This window comes from Vulpes lagopus, chromosome 23 (genome assembly GCF_018345385.1).
Source record: "Vulpes lagopus strain Blue_001 chromosome 23, ASM1834538v1, whole genome shotgun sequence".
Lineage (NCBI taxonomy): Eukaryota > Metazoa > Chordata > Mammalia > Carnivora > Canidae > Vulpes > Vulpes lagopus.
The window spans coordinates 62,875,939-62,895,564 of record NC_054846.1 but is presented as its reverse complement, the minus strand read 5'-3'; the positions used below and the strand labels follow the sequence as shown (position 1 = coordinate 62,895,564).

General features: G+C 36.0%; 1 protein-coding gene across 4 annotated transcripts in view; it reads left to right on the top strand.

Moving 5' to 3' along the window:
- Window positions 1-19,626, top strand: part of FOXJ3 (forkhead box J3) — a 141,754-nt gene that overhangs the window by 108,428 nt on the left and 13,700 nt on the right. For all 4 annotated transcript variants that reach the window (XM_041738118.1, XM_041738114.1, XM_041738116.1 and 1 more), the window contains 5 exons: window positions 7,545-7,673; window positions 10,751-10,925; window positions 13,051-13,467; window positions 16,924-17,025; window positions 17,398-17,589. In XM_041738118.1, the coding sequence (XP_041594052.1) occupies window positions 7,545-7,673; window positions 10,751-10,925; window positions 13,051-13,467; window positions 16,924-17,025; window positions 17,398-17,589 (1,015 nt within the window). The remainder of the gene's footprint in view (window positions 1-7,544; window positions 7,674-10,750; window positions 10,926-13,050; window positions 13,468-16,923; window positions 17,026-17,397; window positions 17,590-19,626) is intronic.

The following is a 19,626-nucleotide window of genomic DNA, read 5'->3' as shown; positions in this document are numbered from 1 at the left end:
ATATTTATTGAAAAAATTCTGTATATACATGGACCCATGTGGTTCACATCCATGTTGTTAAGGATCAACTGTATTTACAGTTAAAGTCTTTGCATTGCATGGGAAGTAGTAAAAGTATTAAGGCAAGAGCATGTTGTAATATTTAGGGCAGTGGTTCATCAACATATGTCACAATAACTAGGAGGGCTTGTTAAAATCCAGATTGTTGAGCCTCACCTGAGAATTTTTGGTTTAGTACATTGGATTGGAGTCTGAAAATTTGAATTTCTTTCTTTTTTTTTTTTTTTTTAAAGATTTTATTTAAAGTAATCTCCACACCCTGTGTGGGGCTTGAACTCCCAACCCTGAGATTATGTTCCACTAACGAATATTTAGATTGAATTATGTTAGGAAATAAATGTAAATGTATGAAATATTCCACTTAAAATTCAAAGATTGTCAGACTGTATATATATGTGTGTTTGTATGTGTTTATGTATATATATATATATAGAGAGAGAGAGAGAGAGAGAGATAGCGCGCACGAGCAAGATTTTATTTATTTATTTTAGAGAGAAAGAGTGTGAGTTGGGAGAGGGAGCTGGAAAGAATTTCAGGCAGACTCCACACTGGGCACAGAGCCTGACATGGGTCTCAGTCTCACAAACCTGGAACATGACTTGAGTGGAAACCAGGAGTCAGGCATTTAACTGACTGAGCCACCCAGGTGCCCTGCAAGAGATACATCTTTTATTTATTTATTTTTTTAAGATTTTATTTATTCATGAAAGATAGAGAGAGGCAGAGACATAGGCAGAGGGAGAAGCAGGCTCCATGCAGGGAGCCCGATGTGGGACTCGATCCCAGGTCTCCAGGATCACGCCCTGGGTTGAAGGCGGCACTAAACCACTGAGCCACCAGGGCTGCCCAAGATACGTCTTTTAAAGGACAAGATACACTCCTGAAAACAAAGATACTTTATTATGAAAAAGGATCATTTCAATAAGAATACTAAATTTATATATGCCTCAAAAGCTGACAAAACTAAAAGGAGAAATGGATAAGTCATTGACCAAAGAGGAAGATTTTAACATATGTCTCTATAACTCATAGAAGCAGCAGATCAAAATTAGAACATAAACAAATTCCACTAAAGATATAAAAGATTTGAACCAGGAAATTAGGAAGTTTGACTCATTTGGTGAGTCTCACACACACACACACACACACACAATATTGCACTTAACAATTGCAGAATATACTTTTTCTTAAAAAATTTATTTATTTTAGAGAAAGCAAGAAAGTATGGAGGGGAGGGACAGAGGAGAGAGAGTCTCAAGCATACTCTGTGCTGAGTGTGGAGCCTGACTTGGCTTGATCTTACAATCCTGAGATTATGACCTGAGCCAAAACCAAGAGTCACTCAACTGACTGCCCCCAGAATATACATTTTTTGTGCATATAGAATATATACCAAAATTGATCATGTAATACTGATTTATGCTAGAACATAAAAGCAGTCTCAGCAAGTTTCAGAAGACCAACACCTTATAGTGCATATTTTTCAGCAGAGTGTAATTAAGGTAGAAATAAGAGCAAATAGATGATCAGAAATCCTCCAAAGTTTACAAAATTAAGCAGTATAGTTTATAAATAACCCAAGGACAAAGAAAGAATCCTAATAGAAATTAGTGAATACTTTGAATTGATGACCAACAGAAATATGAAACCCTGTGGAAGGAATGCAGTCAAAGTATTAGCCTTAAATTTGTGTACCAGAAGAGAAGAAAGATTGAATATTAATGATTTAAGCATCTAGATAAAGAGCAAAACAAATCTGAAGAAGACAAAGATAATAAAAAATAAGTCAACAAACAAGAAGTTGGTTCTTTGTAAAGATTAATAAAGTTTCTGGCCAAAGTGGAATAACAGGGCCTAAATTTACTCCACTACTTGAAACAACTGACAAAGTATATGAAACAGTGGATTTTAAGAGATTGGGCCATAGGACAGTGATCTGTGAGAAATTGTAAACAAACAAGGTCAACCCTAAAATTGTCCTAGCTTCCTGTCTGGACAAAGTTTCCAAGGCTCAAAGGTTTCCCTGAGTGGAACAAGTGGAGCTGGGAGATCATGGCATCCCCAAGGTGGCTAAAGTTCCCAGGGCAGGAGGATATTAGAGAGGAGAAAGCTGTACCAAAAGAAAATTGCAGTGATAGACTGAGGGTGCCATCCGATTCTTCAGTTGGGTATTTATCAGTGCAAGAGTAAGGAAGACTAGAGAAAGAATCACCTGCAAGTATTAGTGGGGAAATTACTGCTACTCCTATAGGGCCAGGTATAGTGACTGTTCACACAGGAGTGAAATGCTTCATAATTCACAGGTCATTAAGTAAAGTATTCAAAGATTTTGCTTCAGTAGTAGAATAAAATTAGCCCTAGATTAAAATGCTGCTCTGGTCCTATCTACGTACCTTCAAAGCAAAACCCAGAAAGATTGATCTGTTTTTAGGTAATTCTACTTTTAAATTTTGATTTTAATTTTTTAGATGTAATTTAGAGACCATTGTAAAAAATACCCTTTTAAAGTTTATAATTAGGGATCCCTGGGTGGCGCAGCGGTTTGGTGCCTGCCTTTGGCCCAGGGCACGATCCTGGAGACCCGGGATCGAATCCCACATCGGGCTCCCGGTGCATGGAGCCTGCTTCTCCCTCTGCCTCTGTCTCTGCCTCTCTCTCTATCTCTCTGTGACTATCATAAATAAATTAAAAAATAATAATAATAAAGTTTATAATTAGTGGTTTTGGGTATATTCACCAGGGTGTGCTGCAACCATTAACCAGCATATAATTCCAGAAATTTTCATCACCCCAGAAAGAGAAGCCTGTACCCATTACCATTGATTATTGATTCCCTTTTCTCTCCATTTCCTGTGACTATTAACTTACTTTCTAACTTTGTGAATTTGCCTAATCTGGACATTTCATATAAATGGAATCATATACATAATTTGTTACATCTTCTTTCACTAAACACATTTTCCAGGTTCTTCCACTAAACACATTTTCCAGGTTCAGCTGTATTATAGCATGTATCAGTACTTTATTTCTGTGGTCAGATAGTTTAACTGTGTTCCAGAATAAAGGTCAAGAATGTGGGGTGACTGGGTATCTCAGTTGGTTAAGCATCTGCCTTCGGCCCAGGTCATGATCAGATCAAGCCCCACACTGGGCTCCCTGCTCAGCATGGAGTCTGCTTCTACCTTTCCCTCAGCCACTACTCTCTGCTTATGCTCTGTCAAAGAAATTTATGCCTTAAAAAAAAAAAGCTCAAGAATGTTTATAGGAACACAGAAATATCCAGTGCTAAGCAATGTAAAATTCCCAGTGTTCTGGCATCCAATAAGAAATTACCAGGCTGGCAAAAAAGTAGTTAAAAAAATATATAATGAGAACAGCAAAACTGACCCAGGAATAACACAGATGATAGAATTAGTATAAAACAGCAAACAATTACAAACCAAGATCTAGAAGTAACCTATCAATGAATGAATGGGTGAGTAGATCTTAAATGTTCTCTTCATAAAAAGGAAATGGCAATTATGTGAGGTGATGGAGGTGTTAAAGCTATGGTGGTACTTAATTTGCAGAATATAAGTGTATCAAACGAACACATTGTATACCTTAAACTTATATGTTAATTATATCTCATAAAGCTGGAAAAAGCCCAGTTATTATAAATAATTGTGTTCCATGGAGAAGTAAAATGATAGGTTGAACATGTGTATAGACATTTGGAAGATATATTTTTTTTAAATCCAAATCAGACTTCTTGGAGATAAAAATTATGTCTGATTTGAAAAATGAACTGGATGGAATTAACAGCAGATTAGACATTGTAGAAGGAAAGATTATTGAAGATTAGAGCAACAAAAGTTAGACAAAATAAAACATATGAAAAGACTAGAAAGTATATAGAATATTAGTATGCTGGGCTAACAACTAAGATATCTGGATATCTGGATATCTACAGAAAGGAATTAAGAACCAGAAATGGTAACTGTGGGTAAATACAAAGCTTTGGGTGTTTTTTTTTGTTTGTTTGTTTTTAATTTAAAATCTCTTCATAAAAGACAATAAACTATTTAAAGCAAAAATACAAAAAATACATTGTGGGTGTAAAACATGTAGAAGTAAAATATAGGACAATAGTATTCAGGCAGGTAGAGGAGAAGGGAAGTGTTATGAAACAAATACTTTTTTTTAAAGATTTTTTAAAATTTATTTATGAGAGACACAGAAAGAGAGAGAAAGGCAGAGACACAGGCAGAGGAAGAAGCAGGCTCCACGCGGGGAGCCCAATGTGGGACTCGATCCCGGATCTCCAGGATCATGCCCTGGGCTGAAGGCGGCACTAAACCGCTGAGCCACCCAGGCTGCCCCTGAAACAAATATTAAATAAACTTGGAAAAAGCAGGAACAAAGCTGTCATTCACAGGTGACATGATTGTTTATATGGGAAATTCAAAAGAATCTACAGATAAACTCTTAGAATTAATAAATGATTTAAACAAGTTACTAGTTTAACAGTGATTTCCTTGGTGAAGCAGGAAAAATAGTTTAAGTTGTGACCTTTGAGTACATGTCTTAATATTCTGTTTGATGAAATGGAAAGTATTCATAAAACACATGCTGAAGTACAGTGGTTGCTTCAAGGAAGAGCAACCTTCTTGTGTGGTTGTTTGAGTCGGATGTGGAGCTAGCTGCTTTTGTTCATGGATCATTGTACGTGAAAGAATAATAGACACTGATTATTCAGATTTCGGTATTTGGCAAATTTTTTTTGATAATGAACAAAGTGAATTTGTTGCCTCAAGGAAAATAATTGACAGTATCCTTTGGCAATGATAAAATTTGAGCTTTTAAGCAAAAAATGGAAGTTTAGAAAACTTTTATCCATCATAATGAGTCTAATAGCAGACTTTAAAGACTTCTTTTTTTAAAGAAATCACTGGTCATGTTAGCAAGTGTGTTGTTTTAATGTTGTATAATGAAACATGTCAGTATTCGGAAGATCTATATAACTTGTTGAATCAGTATTTTCCAAATGGCCAGTGCATAATGTTATAAAATCATGCTTGGATGAATGACCATTCAAAGTACAATGTAGAACAGATGATTTTAATGTAACAGTAGGAAAAATTGATGCGTTTTCAGATCCCCATTGTAACTAATCTTTAAAAAATTGTGACTTGGCATATTTTGGTGAAGACCATTCACAATAATCTGAAAGCCTGTTAAAATATTCTTCCCTTTTCCAAATATATATATGTGTGATACTGGTTTTTCTTTGTATAGTTCCACCTAAACAGCTCATTGCAGCAAATGGAATACAAAGTGGATAAGAGAATCTAATCCTGTTAAAAGCCAGGCATTGAGATTTATAAAAAATGTAAAACAAGGAAACTCTAATATTGTTTATTGAGAGAAAATCTTTCTTTCTTTCTTCTTTTTTTTTTTTTGTAAGATTTTATTTATTTATTTGAGAGAGAGAGAGAGAAAACACCACGGTGAGAGACAGAGGGAACCAGATTCCCCACTGAGCAGGGAGTCTGATGTGGGGCTTGATCCCAGGACTCTGGGACCATGATCTGAGCCAAAGCTCAACTGACTGTGAGTCACCCAGGTGCCCCAGAAAATATTTCTCATGTTAACATTTAGTTGGGTTTATAATTGTTATTTTTAATTAATAAATGAAAATTTGTTTTAATATATAATGTTCCAATTATTATTTTGGGGGGTATATAATATGCCAATTATTAATAGATATAACAGCACAAACAAAAGCTCCTTGACTTCAATTTTTAAGACTGCAAAAATGTTCTGGGATCGAAGTTTGAGAACTGTTCCATGCTTTGTTCTACATGGTGATTGTACAAGTATGCCCATTTTGTAATAAATTAGTCATTTGTGCACTTTATTATGTACATGTTAAATTTTAATAAAGATGTTTATCCTCTTTGCAGATAAAAAATAAGCTATTAAGATTTTGTCCAAGATTTCTTACTTGAGTGGTAGATAACTAAGCATGGATAGGAGAGAGTGTGAGTGGCTAAGAAAATTACCATAGGGTGCTTGTAATTTTTTGAGCTAGGAGCCCATAAGCTTGATTTTTTTTTTTTTTTAATATTCTTTTCCCTAATTAGTTTGTAGGCATGTTATTCTAGCTGATGTGAATGGGGGACAGTTTGGTTTTGCCTTCAGTATAGCGGGATACATGCCTAGTTTTCTACATAGTTGGTCTCTTTTGGCAAATGTGACTCCATTTTTAGCACAAACGGTGATAGCTCAGTTGGTTAAGTCACTAAATATTAATTGTATACTGAATAGAAAGCACTGTGTTGGTTATGATTACTTACTGGGGACTCAAGGAGTCTACTAGTGGATAAAAATTAGTTATACCATAAAGCTAAATATATTGTACCCACGGAAATAGGAACATAGAAAGGAAAGTTGGTTGTACCATCTGAATAGAACCTTGAAGGATAAATAGGCTATCTGTTCTAAACTTTTGTTTGTTTCCAATTTAAGATTCTAATGTTAATACTGATAAAAGTCTTCAGGAATGCTCAGCCTGCTTCTGGTTAACCATTGTTAACAGTTTGATTTATAGTTCTTGGCATCTGATATGTATGTTAGAATTTTTTTTTTAAGGTTTATTTTAGAGTGGGAGCATGAGAGGGGGGAGGGGCAAAGGGAGAGGAAGAGAGAGAATCTCAAGTAGACTCTGCACTGAGTATGGAGTCCGACATGGTGCTCAATCCCACAACCCTGAGATCATGACCTGAGCCAAAACCAAGTCAGATGCTTAACCGATGGAGCCACATTATTATTATCTATCTATGGTTTTGCAGGTATGTTGGACAGTTGAGTGTCCAGTTTTCAGTAATATAACTATAATGCCTATGATTCTTAAAAATTCCTTTTTTGTGTTCTTTTGTCAATGCCTTTTTTTTTTTTAAGATTTTATTTATTCATAAGACACACAGAGAGGTAGCGACAAGGCAGAGGGAGAAGCAGGCTCTCTGCATGGAGCCTAATGCAGGACTCCATCCCAGGACCCTGGGACCACACCCTGAGCTGAAGGCAGATGCTCAGCCACTGAGCCACCCAGGCATCCCTCGATGCCTAAATATTTTAATAAAAGAGAATAACAGTTTTGCTTAACACCTGAGTAAAAATAAGTTTGTACATTGTAGAAATATTTAACAGTGAAAACCTTTAATCCCCTTATTAAATGTTGATGAACTAATTACACCTGGTAGTATATTGAGTTTATGTGCTTCTGGATAAGATATTTTTCAGTTTGAGAGTAATTATTTCACGGCGAACATGGCATTAGCAGTGAAGGGCATGGAGTTGCAGTAGGTAAGCACCAAAGGAAAGACCACTAATGTTTTGTCTTCTTGCCATATACCATCCTAATTGGGCTTTTTTTTGTGGAGTTGCTTAGAAAGAACTCTATACAGTGAGAACTTACTTATGCAAATGTTTTTCTTCTCTAGGTAACTTTGTACAACACCGATCAGGATGGTAGTGATAGCCCACGCAGTAGCCTTAACAACAGTCTCTCAGACCAGAGTTTGGCATCTGTTAATTTGAACAGTGTTGGCAGTGTGCATAGTTATACACCGGTAAGTCTTGGTGAAGTTAATAACTTCTTTGCTGAGAACTCCTTTAGTGCTTAAAAATAAGCCAAATGTCATTGAAGTATAAATGAAAAAGTGAAGATGTGTGTATTTTTCACTAATCAGTTTATTTAGCTTGGATAAGTAAAGTAGGTTCCTACCTTGATAATATTTTAATTGTACTTATATTTTACCAGATTAGATACAGATATGTGGTTATACTATGTTTTTGTTTTATCATTTTGGTCTACTTTATCTGTTCTGTGAGTGAAACACAGTGTTCTGTGAAAAGTAATTGGAATAGGAGAAAAGTTGTACTTTAGTCTAACAAAGCTATATTTGATGATACTTCATAGTCCTTGGTAAAAGAAATTAGAGAATGTTTATATTACCATGTTTTCCAGCTGTAGATGTGAGAAGGGAATTCTGCAAACTTCAGAGGTTAGGACAACTTGGTACTCCATTGTTAACCAGCCGTATATTTTTAATTTTGGTCTGGAAAACAAAGCTATACTATAAAGGGATCTGTGTGTGCTGATTTTGTTACCTATTATAAGAACATGACCCTTGTGTTATCTGATACCTCTTTTCAAATCATCTGGCAACTGTCCTCCCTAGAGGATAGAACAGAGCTCAGGAGCCATACACTGCACTGTTTATTGGTTTCAGTTTGATCTCCCCAGTTCACTCCCTGTTCCCAGATGAGTAAATAGACAAAACCTTACACAGGACAAAGATATATAGGGGACAGGAACCTTAAATAAGAAAGTAACACAAGGGAAACCAAAAAATGAGAGGGGAGAATTAATGTATGAATGTATGAAAAGAAAAGGTGGCTCAGCAAAACTGTTATCAGTGCTCTGGAGGGAAAAAAAACTAAAATATTCTACATTCTGAAAATATTCAGAATGTAGAAGTTACAGATAAGGGAATAACAGTTATGTACAAGAAGATAATAGATCTGGAGAATTGAGAATTACAGGTTTCCCTGAAGAAGAAGCTAGCTAGAATAGTTGGCGCAGAAGCAGTTTTCAGAAGAAATAGAGATTATAAAAGGGTTTCTGAGTTGTAGGAAAAGTTAATGGAGGAAAACCTGTCCCTGGACACATCATGATAAATTTTAAAATTTCAAAAATTATCACCCATATAAATACTCAGATATAAGTTAGATACATTCAGGGAAACACAAATCATGCTTCTATGATGCTAAGTACCGGAGGATAATGGAATAATACTTTACGTAGAATTTTGAGGGAATAGGTTTGGATTTATAAATATTATGTCCAGCCAAATTTGCATTCATATATGAAGAGAGATATTCTTTGATATGCAGAGCTTAAAAAGCTTCCTACCTTTCCTTTCATGTGCCCTTCCTGAAAAACATTGTTGATCAGAAGGTAAACTAAATTAAAGCAGTCAGTAATGATGAAATCATAATATCAGAGGACTAGTTGGAGCATTGAAGCAAACTAAGCAAAGATTTAATAATTTTTAAAATGTTTTTTAAATAATAAAATGTGGAGAATCTTGACACCAAGAGTGTCCAGTATTACAAAATATAATAAAAAGAAAAAATTATATTTGTAGAACGAGGTGACACAAGAAAGAACAAGTCTATTATGCCAGTACACATAGGAAGGTTAAACTTTCCTGTGCAAAACTAGGCATCATATACTGTGCATTTTCCTTTAACAAGACATCAAGTAGTCATCAAACGCTCTGTAAGCAACAGGACAGTGCCAGCTGCGGGTTGGGCTTGCCACATGTTTATAGATTGATCCTGTGAGGACACAGTGAGCCCAAGTGCACAGAGACAGTGTTACTACTTATGTATAAACCAGATTTGTATGGTGCCATCTCCCCACATCCCACAAGATGACACCAAACTGGAGGAACCAGATGACAAACTCCACAAGTGGTGGGTCTCTGTAAAGGAGGAATGGATTCCAAACTGCAGCTAAGCAGTTGTATGACTCACAGCTGTACCTAAGAAGTAAAGTAGAAAGTCCCCTGCCTCACTTGAAATAGGGAGGCAGATGAGAAACTGTCTTTAATAAGAATTTGCTCCTCATAAGACCACTCACATTCCATGTTCCAGGATAATCACCAAGGCTTAGGTCATCCTGCCATTTGAGCGTTGCTTCCAGTCGCCTCTGTGGAGACGTGTAAGGTCACCAGAATGCCAGTGGTGGAGTCATTCCCCTACACAAAATTCATATTTTTTCTGTTATTGCAGACTTCTTATGAGCATCATTTTGAATGGCTGCATAAATTTACAGTGACTGTTCATATTTTAATTTCTCAAAGCACTAAAACAAACAAAAAAGGCAGTTTACCATCCCTTGATAAAATCTTTAAGAGATATAGCTGATCTTTTTTTATTTTTAGTTGTGCTGCCTTTGGTGATAATTCTTATTTTTTAGTTGTTAATGATGGTTTTTATTTTTCTTTGCATAGCTCAAAGCCATGCTATATTGTTTTTCTTAGAATCTTCTTTATATGTTACATTTCTCTTTACCTGTTACATTTTTCATTTCCCTTTAATTTCATTTAAAAAATGTTTTTCTCTAGAAATGAAAGTTAGGTGTGTTGAAGCTCCTTGCTGCTTTGGGCAGCACCATACTACCTGACTCACAGTAGTAACAGTATTTGAGCTTAAATACTAAAGATTACTTGAATAAATGAATGAAAATGTTAGTAATATCATAGTAGAGTTTGAGATGAAATTGCTTCAGTAGAAATGAAGATATAGGTTGTACAGAAGCTGGAAGGGTTCCAGGCCTAGCCTATTATTTAGTTGTATGGTGTTGGGAAGGTCATTTAAATTCTTTGAACTCTTTCCTTTCTTCTCTGAAATGTGGGGGTTGGATTAGATTTCTGTGGATCTTCAAAATCCAGGGTAACGATTTTGTGGTCTTGTCCTTCATGTGTACCCAGCTTAACAGAGGATGGGAAAGTCAAAGATAGGGACATTATTTCCTTTGGATTCTAGAATCTATTCTGATATTTTCAGTTATTTTATGTAACGGACCAATTCTGATATATAGAGCTACTAAATTAGTAGTATTTTCTTTTAATGTTAGGTGACAAACCATCCAGAACCAGTCTCTCAGTCATTAACTCCTCAACAGCAACCACAGTACAACCTTCCAGAACGAGACAAACAACTACTTTTCTCAGAATATAATTTTGAAGATCTCAGTGCCTCATTTCGGAGCCTTTATAAGTCAGTTTTTGAGCAGTCACTTAGTCAACAAGGTGAGTTTGTTTTCTTGGGGGTGGGGGTTTTTGTTTTACTAATGTATAATTGACATACATAACCTATTAATTTCAAGTGGAGTTTTTAAAATACTATTTTGTAGAGTATATTTTTATTGAAAAATGTTAATTATTTTCACATAGCAGCTGTTAAATTTCTTGAATCGTGAACAGTATCATCATAGTCACAATTGAATATTCTTTGTGCCTTTACTATATCCTGTATATATTTGTATAATGGCACAAAAATGCATACACCTACTTCACTTACTAGTGGTATCCTGGAATAGCGCATGTTGAAGGATTCTGACATTGCATCTGTACCATGGTTAGATTAGTTAGCCTGGAAAGACTGCCATGGTTAGTTAGTAATGTCTAGCATGTGAAGTGTTTGAGTGGTAAATGTTGCACCACGGGAATAGATGTGCTTTTCCTGTCTTTACTGTTATTAGCACAGAGATAGCTGGTGGTATGTGGTAGCACCAAATTTGCAATTTCATGTATGGCACTTACAAGTGAACATACTGATTAGTGGTAAGCTGTGGGTCACTATTTTATACAACATCCTTAAATTTTATTTTAAAAACAGTTTGGAGGGGTATCTGAATGGCTCAGTCAGTGAGTTACGTGACTCTTATTTTGGCTCAGGCCTTAATTCTCAGGGTTATGAATGCAGGCCCTGTATTGGCTCCATGTCCAGCATGGAGCCAACTTTAAAAAAAGAAAAAATTGGTATTGAAAATGTTGGTTTAGGTCATTTCTGAGTTCCTTTTTACAATGCTAGGACTTTATTAGACATGGATAATGAAATAACTGTGCTTCCTTTCATCTGACTTGTAAGAACCCTATAAATTCCCTTCAAATGATAGTTTTCCAGGGCCAAGACAAGAACTTTTATTAACTCTTCTACGTATAAAACCTTAACTTATTAGTTAAGATTATTTTACAATATACTTCAATATAACTTTACTGTTAATGGGCAATGTGAGAATAATATTTTCATTTAAAAGATTTGATTCTTTTATTAATGATAACTGTGCTATAGGATTTTCTTTTTCATTTAATAAAATCCATTGTGTTTTGATTCAGTAAAACATTGTATGTGACATCCTTTGGGATTTGAAAATAGCCTAGTTATGTTGGATCAAATATTCTAATAAGATTTATTAAAATGAGTGTCCACCTGCAAACCAAAAGTACATTTTTAACATTAGTCTCTTCTGGCCTAATCATCGATATCATCCTAACAGCTAACATTTACTGAACTAATCCTCACCTTCCACTTGCACCATGGCATTTAATCCTCACAATAATTCTGTGAAATAGATATATCCATACCCATCTATAATTAAGGTAATTGTGACTTGCAGAGGTTAATAACTTTCCAGCATTACCAGGTGTGCAGATGGCAGTACAAAGACTTTAATCCTTAATTTCTGGTGTTATAAATTATGCATTCTTAACTCCTACTAAACTGTATGGTCTAAAGAATATTTCATAAGCTGAATGAAAAAGCACTGAAGATGGCTGTTTTGTCTTGCTTAGTCTTAAGAATTCTGGCCACCTTTGACTTAAAAGTTTTTGGAGTTGTCCAAGAAAAAGTTCAGAAATAACTGAGCCTTATTTCCCTCCTCTACCTCTCTCAAATTCTTGGTCTTCACACCTGTAGAGAACTATCCTGAATGTGACCCAACACCTTTCCCACTTTCCCCCCAAATTTACTTAGTCTTTCAAGATTTCAGTTCACATACTGCCTTTACTTTCTTCCTTTCTTTTCTATCTCTTCTTTCTTTCTTTCTTTCTTTCTTTCTTTCTTTCTTTCTTTCTTTCTTTCTTTCTTTCTTTCTTTCTTTCTTTCTTTCTTTCTCTTTCTTTCTTTTTCTTTCTTTCTCTCTCTCTCTCTCTCTCTTTCTTTCTTTCTTTCTTTCTTTCTTCTATTTCTTTTTCTTTTTCCTCTTCTTTCTGAGAGGGAGAAGGAGGGGAGAGTGTCGACACTTCTTAAGCTGAGCCAGCATTGCTTCCTGATATGTATACCTTTGCTCTGTAAATAATTTTGTAAATGTCTGCCATAAAATGTAACTGAAATCTGACCCAGAATGTTCTTGCTTTCTCTCACTATGTCTAGGTTTGATGACCATCCCTTCTGAATCTTCCCAGCAGTCCCACACCTCGTGTTCGTATCAGCACTCTCCTAGCAGCACAGTGAGCTCTCACCCACACAGCAACCAAAGCAGCCTGTCCAACAATCATGGCGGTGGCCTCAGCACCACGGGCAGTAATTCGGTTGCACAAGTCTCACTGCCCCACTCCCAGATGCACACACAGCCGTCTCCACATCCGTCCCATCGACCGCATGGTTTACCACAGCATCCACAGCGTCCCCAGCACCCAGCATCGCACCCGCAGCAGCACAGCCAGCTCCAGCCCCCTCACCCCCAGCACCCCTCTCCACATCAACACATACAGCACCATCCGAACCATCAGCATCAGACGTTAACACATCAGGCACCCCCAACCCCACAACAGGTATCCTGTAATTCTGGTAAGTTGGTGTCTCCTGACTCGTGTTTGACTGTGAATTAGGATCTGTTCTTTGTTATCTGAGGCTTATGTATATTTACTCCTGAATCCCTTCTCATCTGTCTTCTTTTGTGCTTCCTTGTTGTAACCCTATAGTTGTAACTCATTCAATCCTTACATTGATCTGGAGATTTTCTTGATTAAAATTTACCGTGACAACATAGGCAAACTCACCAACCCTTGTAGGTTTTGGTTTAGACTCTCATTTGTCCTTCTGGAAAACCAGTGTTTTAGTGAGCATTTCAAAGAATGGGATACACAGTCTATCTGCAATCTAGTATGATTCGGTGTGGTATAGAAGAAAGTATATAGGTTATGTCAGAAAAAACTTATATCTAAATTCTCATTATGACTCTTACGACCTTTCGTGCATTACTTCTTTTAGTCTCATTATTTCCTCATCTATAAAAATGGAACTAAAATACCATGGTATACAGTGTTGTTATGAGGATTGCATTGAGAATACAAATAGGAAATGCCTCTGCTGGTACCTTGCCTTTAAGTATTCAGAGAATGTTCCCACTCTTCCTTTCTTTGCTTATTGCTGCCAAGTATCTCATTTTAGAGAGATAGATTGCAAAGGAAGAAAATATTCTTCATATCCTGGTTTTTAAAAACTCTATTGCTCCTAAGATAGGTCTTGATGGTTTCTCGTGAGATGCTGAATTCACATTGCTCACAGCCCACGCATCTGCACTGCAGAACTCCCAGGGATGCCCCCGACATAGACTACAAGGTTGAATGGGGCCCTTTGGAGTTGTACAGAGTACAGATCCTTCCCATAGCTTGCCTGGCTATCCATTTAAAAACCAAATCACTGATGAGATTTTTATCTTGGAGGGACAATTTATATATGCTAGATAGTGCTGCTTCTTAACAATTAAAAATCGATCATTATTTCAGGCAATTAAACTACTGTCAGGGAAATGATCTTTAGATAGGGCACACTGTCTCTTATATTCTGACTTTGCTATAAAGCTTAAGTTTTTCTGAAACTGTTGCCCCCCCCCCTTTTTTTTTTACAAAGTGGAAAAGTAATATTTTGAGGAAAATCATATAAGGTTCAAAAAATGCGTATCAGGGTACTTCAGATTTAGTAAATTCCTTTTCATAATTTATTTTGTTTTCCCAGTTAATAATTCTAAGGGAGAAAAATAATAATTCTAAGAAGGTTCTAGAATGAAGTTGAAAATTGGGTATAATTCTTGATAATGATGAGTCCCCAAAAACGTCTTGAAATTATTATAGGTCTATGCATAGAGAAAAGTATAAGTAGTGCCCTCTTTTCTTAGTGCTAGTCACTATTGTTGACTTAAATTTTTTTTTTTTTTTTTTACTGAAGTATAGTTAATGCACAATGTTAGGTTAGTTTCAGATGTACAGCATAGTGATTCGGCAACTCTGTATAGTATGCTGTGTTCACAAGTGTAGCTACTACCTGTCACCATACAATACTATTAAAATACCACTGACTTTATCTCTTATGCTGTACCTTCCACATCTATGACTTACTCATTCCGTCACTGGAATCCTGTACCTTCCACTCCTTTTCACCCATTTTGCTCATCCCACCCGCCCCCCCCCCCCCATCCACATGTTCTATGTATTTAAAAATGGAGCTGTTTCTTTTGTTTTGTTTTCAGATTCTACATGTAAATGAGATCATATGATACTTGGTTTTTTCTGATTTATTTCAATTATACTACTGCCTCCCTTTTTAATGTCAGTACACTCTTCAAAAAGTTAAGTTTGTTCTTAATATGATTTTAAGGATTGACTAATGATTGTAGAGATTTGGTGTCAGTAGAAGTCTGTAATGCTCTGGTCATGGCTTCTATTAAGTCTACTGATTGCCAGGGGAGAAAAAAATACTATTACCACTGAAAACAATCCATCGTGTGTTCTTAGTGGCATGTTGCTATACCAGAGGTAGCTTGCCAGAGAAGGAAAATAGCCTTTCACCTGGAGGAGTTAGGAATTGTCTTTAATAGGGAAGGAATGGAAGAAACTAACAGTTGTTTGAGTTCCCATTGTGTGATAGGCAATTCAGATACATTATCTCCTATTGTCCTCTCAAAGCAACTATAAATTACCACATTTAATAGATAGGAAAAGTGTAACTTAAAGAAGTTTAACAGCTTGCCTTAAGATCAGAGCTAATAAGCATTAGAATTGGAATTTATATCTTGGCCTATCAGGACTTCAAAGACTATAACACCAGTAATTCCAAAAGGACTAAATCAGTAAACATTTACTGAGTAGGTCTTGCAGAGATTGCTTTGTGTTGCCAAGTTAGCATTTATTATAGGTCATGGACATGAAAGTCTCATAGACTTGAATGTGGCATTACTTATTTTTCCCCCAACAAAGTTCTAGTTATGAGTTGCCTGGGGGCAGAGTCATGTTGTCTCTGGTTCATTGTTTATTTGAAAAAAAAATCCGTAATTGGTTATTTTGTAAACCAAATAACCAGTAGTTGATACAGAGTTATCTGTGATGTAGCAAAAAATCCATTTTATTAGTTCTTACCTTTATCCATCCAGTGGTGATTCTGATAACAGAATAATTTCTGATGCAGTGACTAAATGGAGGATTTTCTTCATCTACTCAGCACTGTCACTGAATGCAGCTCTAGCCCCATGCCCCTGAGTGGTGACCACTTTGCTGACATATAGACTGTGGAGTCTTAACCCTCCTGATGATACTACAATCAGAGGATACTATTCCTGACTAGCCTTGGTTTGGATTCATCAACATTTCTTACAGATGTCTCAGTCCTTTCTTTGCTACTTTGCCAGGAAGACTGTGCTAAGGCATTTCTCTCTGTCAGGGTTGCCTTATAAGAAATTTGTCCTCTTGCTATACAATCTAATTTGCCTCTCTTAAGTCAGTGCTTTAAGATACTGTGTGTTACTTCTAAATGTGAACTTGCCTCTGAGTTACAAAGAACATATTTCTTAATGTCATAACAAGACAGGAAAATGGACTTCATATAGTAAGGAGGGAGGGTATATTGATTTGTCCGACTTGCCCTGCCTGTCATTCATTTGTACTGTACAAATGTAAAGAGCAGTAATCAAGTTTGACATTATAAGGTGATAGGGCAGTTTGTAAGCTGTCAGACTGGGGCTTGGAAGCACCAGGTTCAAGGTTTAGATTGATCATAGTAACCTTGCTAAGTTATGCCACCTCTCTTGGTTCAGTTTCTTTTTATTTATAAAATAAAGAGAAATAAGACTCCTCTGCCTGTTTCACAGAGACGATTGCCCCAACATATGACATCAACACATGATATGATGGATGTGAATCACTCATAAAACTGGATGGAATAAGCCCAGCTCATTGTCTTCCCCCTACCATATACTTCAGACTTTCACTACCCAAGATTTATGTAGTATTGTCAATATTATTTTTATAGGTGTTTCAAATGACTGGTATGCAACACTTGACATGCTAAAAGAAAGTTGTCGAATTGCCAGCAGTGTTAATTGGTCAGATGTAGACCTTTCACAGTTCCAAGGTAAGTATGGGTTCTTTCTGATATAGAACCAAAAATACATGATCTGTTTACTCTCATAGGGATGGTTCTTTGTAGTAAAGTATCTCCTTATATAGTGTTTCTTTTGCAGTTGATAGTATGCTTAAAAAACAACACTGCAAAATTCATGATTAAGTTAGTAGATGTAGCAGAGGATCAGAGGTAAGAGTTCGGAAAGAAGTTTGGCCACATTTAGAAGTAATTAAGCTTTGAATAATTTTTAAATGTCATTCTTCATTGCACAGTTAATCATTACCAGTGGAAATTTTGAGGGCTGGAAAAAAAAATTGTCTTGTTATATTCCTTGCAATGCTTGCAGAACAAACTGTGCTGTTTCTAATACTTTTCTCATAGGTTTGATGGAGAGTATGAGACAGGCAGATCTCAAGAACTGGTCTTTGGATCAGGTTCAATTTGCTGATCTCTGTTCTTCTCTTAATCAATTCTTTACACAAACTGGCCTTATCCACTCACAAAGTAATGTTCAGCAAAATGTCTGTCACGGTGCCATGCATCCAACAAAACCTTCCCAACACATTGGAACAGGTATTGGTTTAATTATCTTCCTGATTGTCTTTCTCATTTGTGTGAAATTTAGTGAGACAGCTTGGTATGTTTTTAGTGTGATAGTGATCCGTTTACATATTTTCATTTCTAAGAAATGCAATGAAATAAAATAATTTATATATTATTAAAGATATGCTTAAAAATTTGAGATAAAGGAGACTTTTGTCATGATCTATATGATTATTGTTTACAGTTGACTGTGATCTTTAACCTTTTAAGTTCAAACAAGAATTAAGTGTTTTAAAGATATATACAATTTTATAAGAACATAGTCATGAAGCTCTATCTGTTTAAACTTGTGGAGACTTGCAGTGAAAATCAGCATGTCTTATTTTATATATCTTCTAAGAATGTTAAGATTAAAATTCAAAGCTTCAAGTAAAGAGTACAGTAATGGTAAATTGTCTCGGTGTTTTACTCTGTACTTCAAATTCATGCTTTGTGTTTTTCACCTAACTTTCTTCTTTTTCTCTTTACCCTTGTAGCCATCTATTTTACTCTAATTGCAGCACCTTTTCATTCTGTAGATGTTTAATATTTAAGTGCTTTCTTTGTTTATTTTCTTGCAACCTTTTATCTCTAATTTGACTTCTTTTCTGTTCATTATTTTGGTTTTACATTTGATGCATTTTTAAGTCTCTTTTCTATCCTGTGGTTTCCTTCAACCTTTATCCTAGCTTATTTCACAAATTTGGTCTTTACATATTCTCAAGATCCCCAGCCATGCTATAGCTTTCTTTTCATGTGAAATCTTTATTTCTGTGTCTTTTTTTTTTTTTTTTAAGATTTATTTATTCTAGAGAAAGCGAGAGTGCATGTGGGGGCGGGGGGTGGGAGCAGAAGAAGAGGGAGAATCTGAAGCAGACTCTCTGCTGAGCATGGAGCCCAATCTGGGCCTCGATCCCACAACCCTGAGATCATGCCCTGAGCCGAAATCAAGAGTCGGGCATTGAACTGATGAAGGTACCTAGACAGCTCTCTGTGTCTTTTGATATAAATCTTCCATCATCTTTGCCTCTTCCATTTGAATAGTTTACCTAACTTGAAACTCAGTGACTGATTTTGGTGGCTCATTCATTTCGTAAATTACATCCACCCATGAGCCTCATTCAGTGCTTGGCATATACAAGGTACTTAGTATTAGCTGAACTTGTTGAGTGCCCTCCAATGTGCCTGACAACTAAACTGTATTTTTTGATGGCTCATTTATCTCTTTTCTCCTTCTCTTTCTCCCTCCCTCTCCCCTCTCTTTTTGTCACTTCCTATTTGGTATCTTTTGGATGTATAAATACTCTTTGAAAAAAATTTTTTATTGTAAAATATAACATAAAATCACCATCCCAATCATCCTTAAGTGTATAGTTCAGTGGCATTAAATATACTCATAGTGTGCAGTTGTCATCACAATCCATCTCCATAAATTTTCATCTTGTAAAGTGCATGTTCTGTACTCATTAAACAATACAGGCCCCCATTTTAACCCCTGTCCCTCTGACCCTCCACCAAGCCCCTGGCAGCCACCATTCTTTCTGTTTCTGATTTTTTACTATTTCTAAGTATCTAAGGTAAATGAAATCCTATAGTATTTATCTTTTTGTGACTGACTTATTTCACTTAGCATTTCTTCATCCATGTTGTGGCATATATTAGGATTTCCTTCCTTTTTTATGGCTGGATTACTAGTTCATTGTATGTATATACCACATTTGCTTATCTACTCACTTGTCAAACACTTGAGATGCTTTCATATTTTAGCTACTGTGAATAATATTGCTGTGAACAAGAGTGTACCAATATTATTTCAAGGCTCTGCTTTCAGTTCTTTTGGGTATATACTCAGAAATGGAATTGCTGGATCATATGGTAATTATTTCATTCTTTGAGGAACCACCATACTGTTTTTTATGGGGGCTATACCATTTTACACCCTCCTAACAGTGCACAAGGGTTCCAGTTTTTCTACATTCTTGCCAACATTTGTTATTTTTTTAATCTCTTTTTTAAAAAATAGTAGCT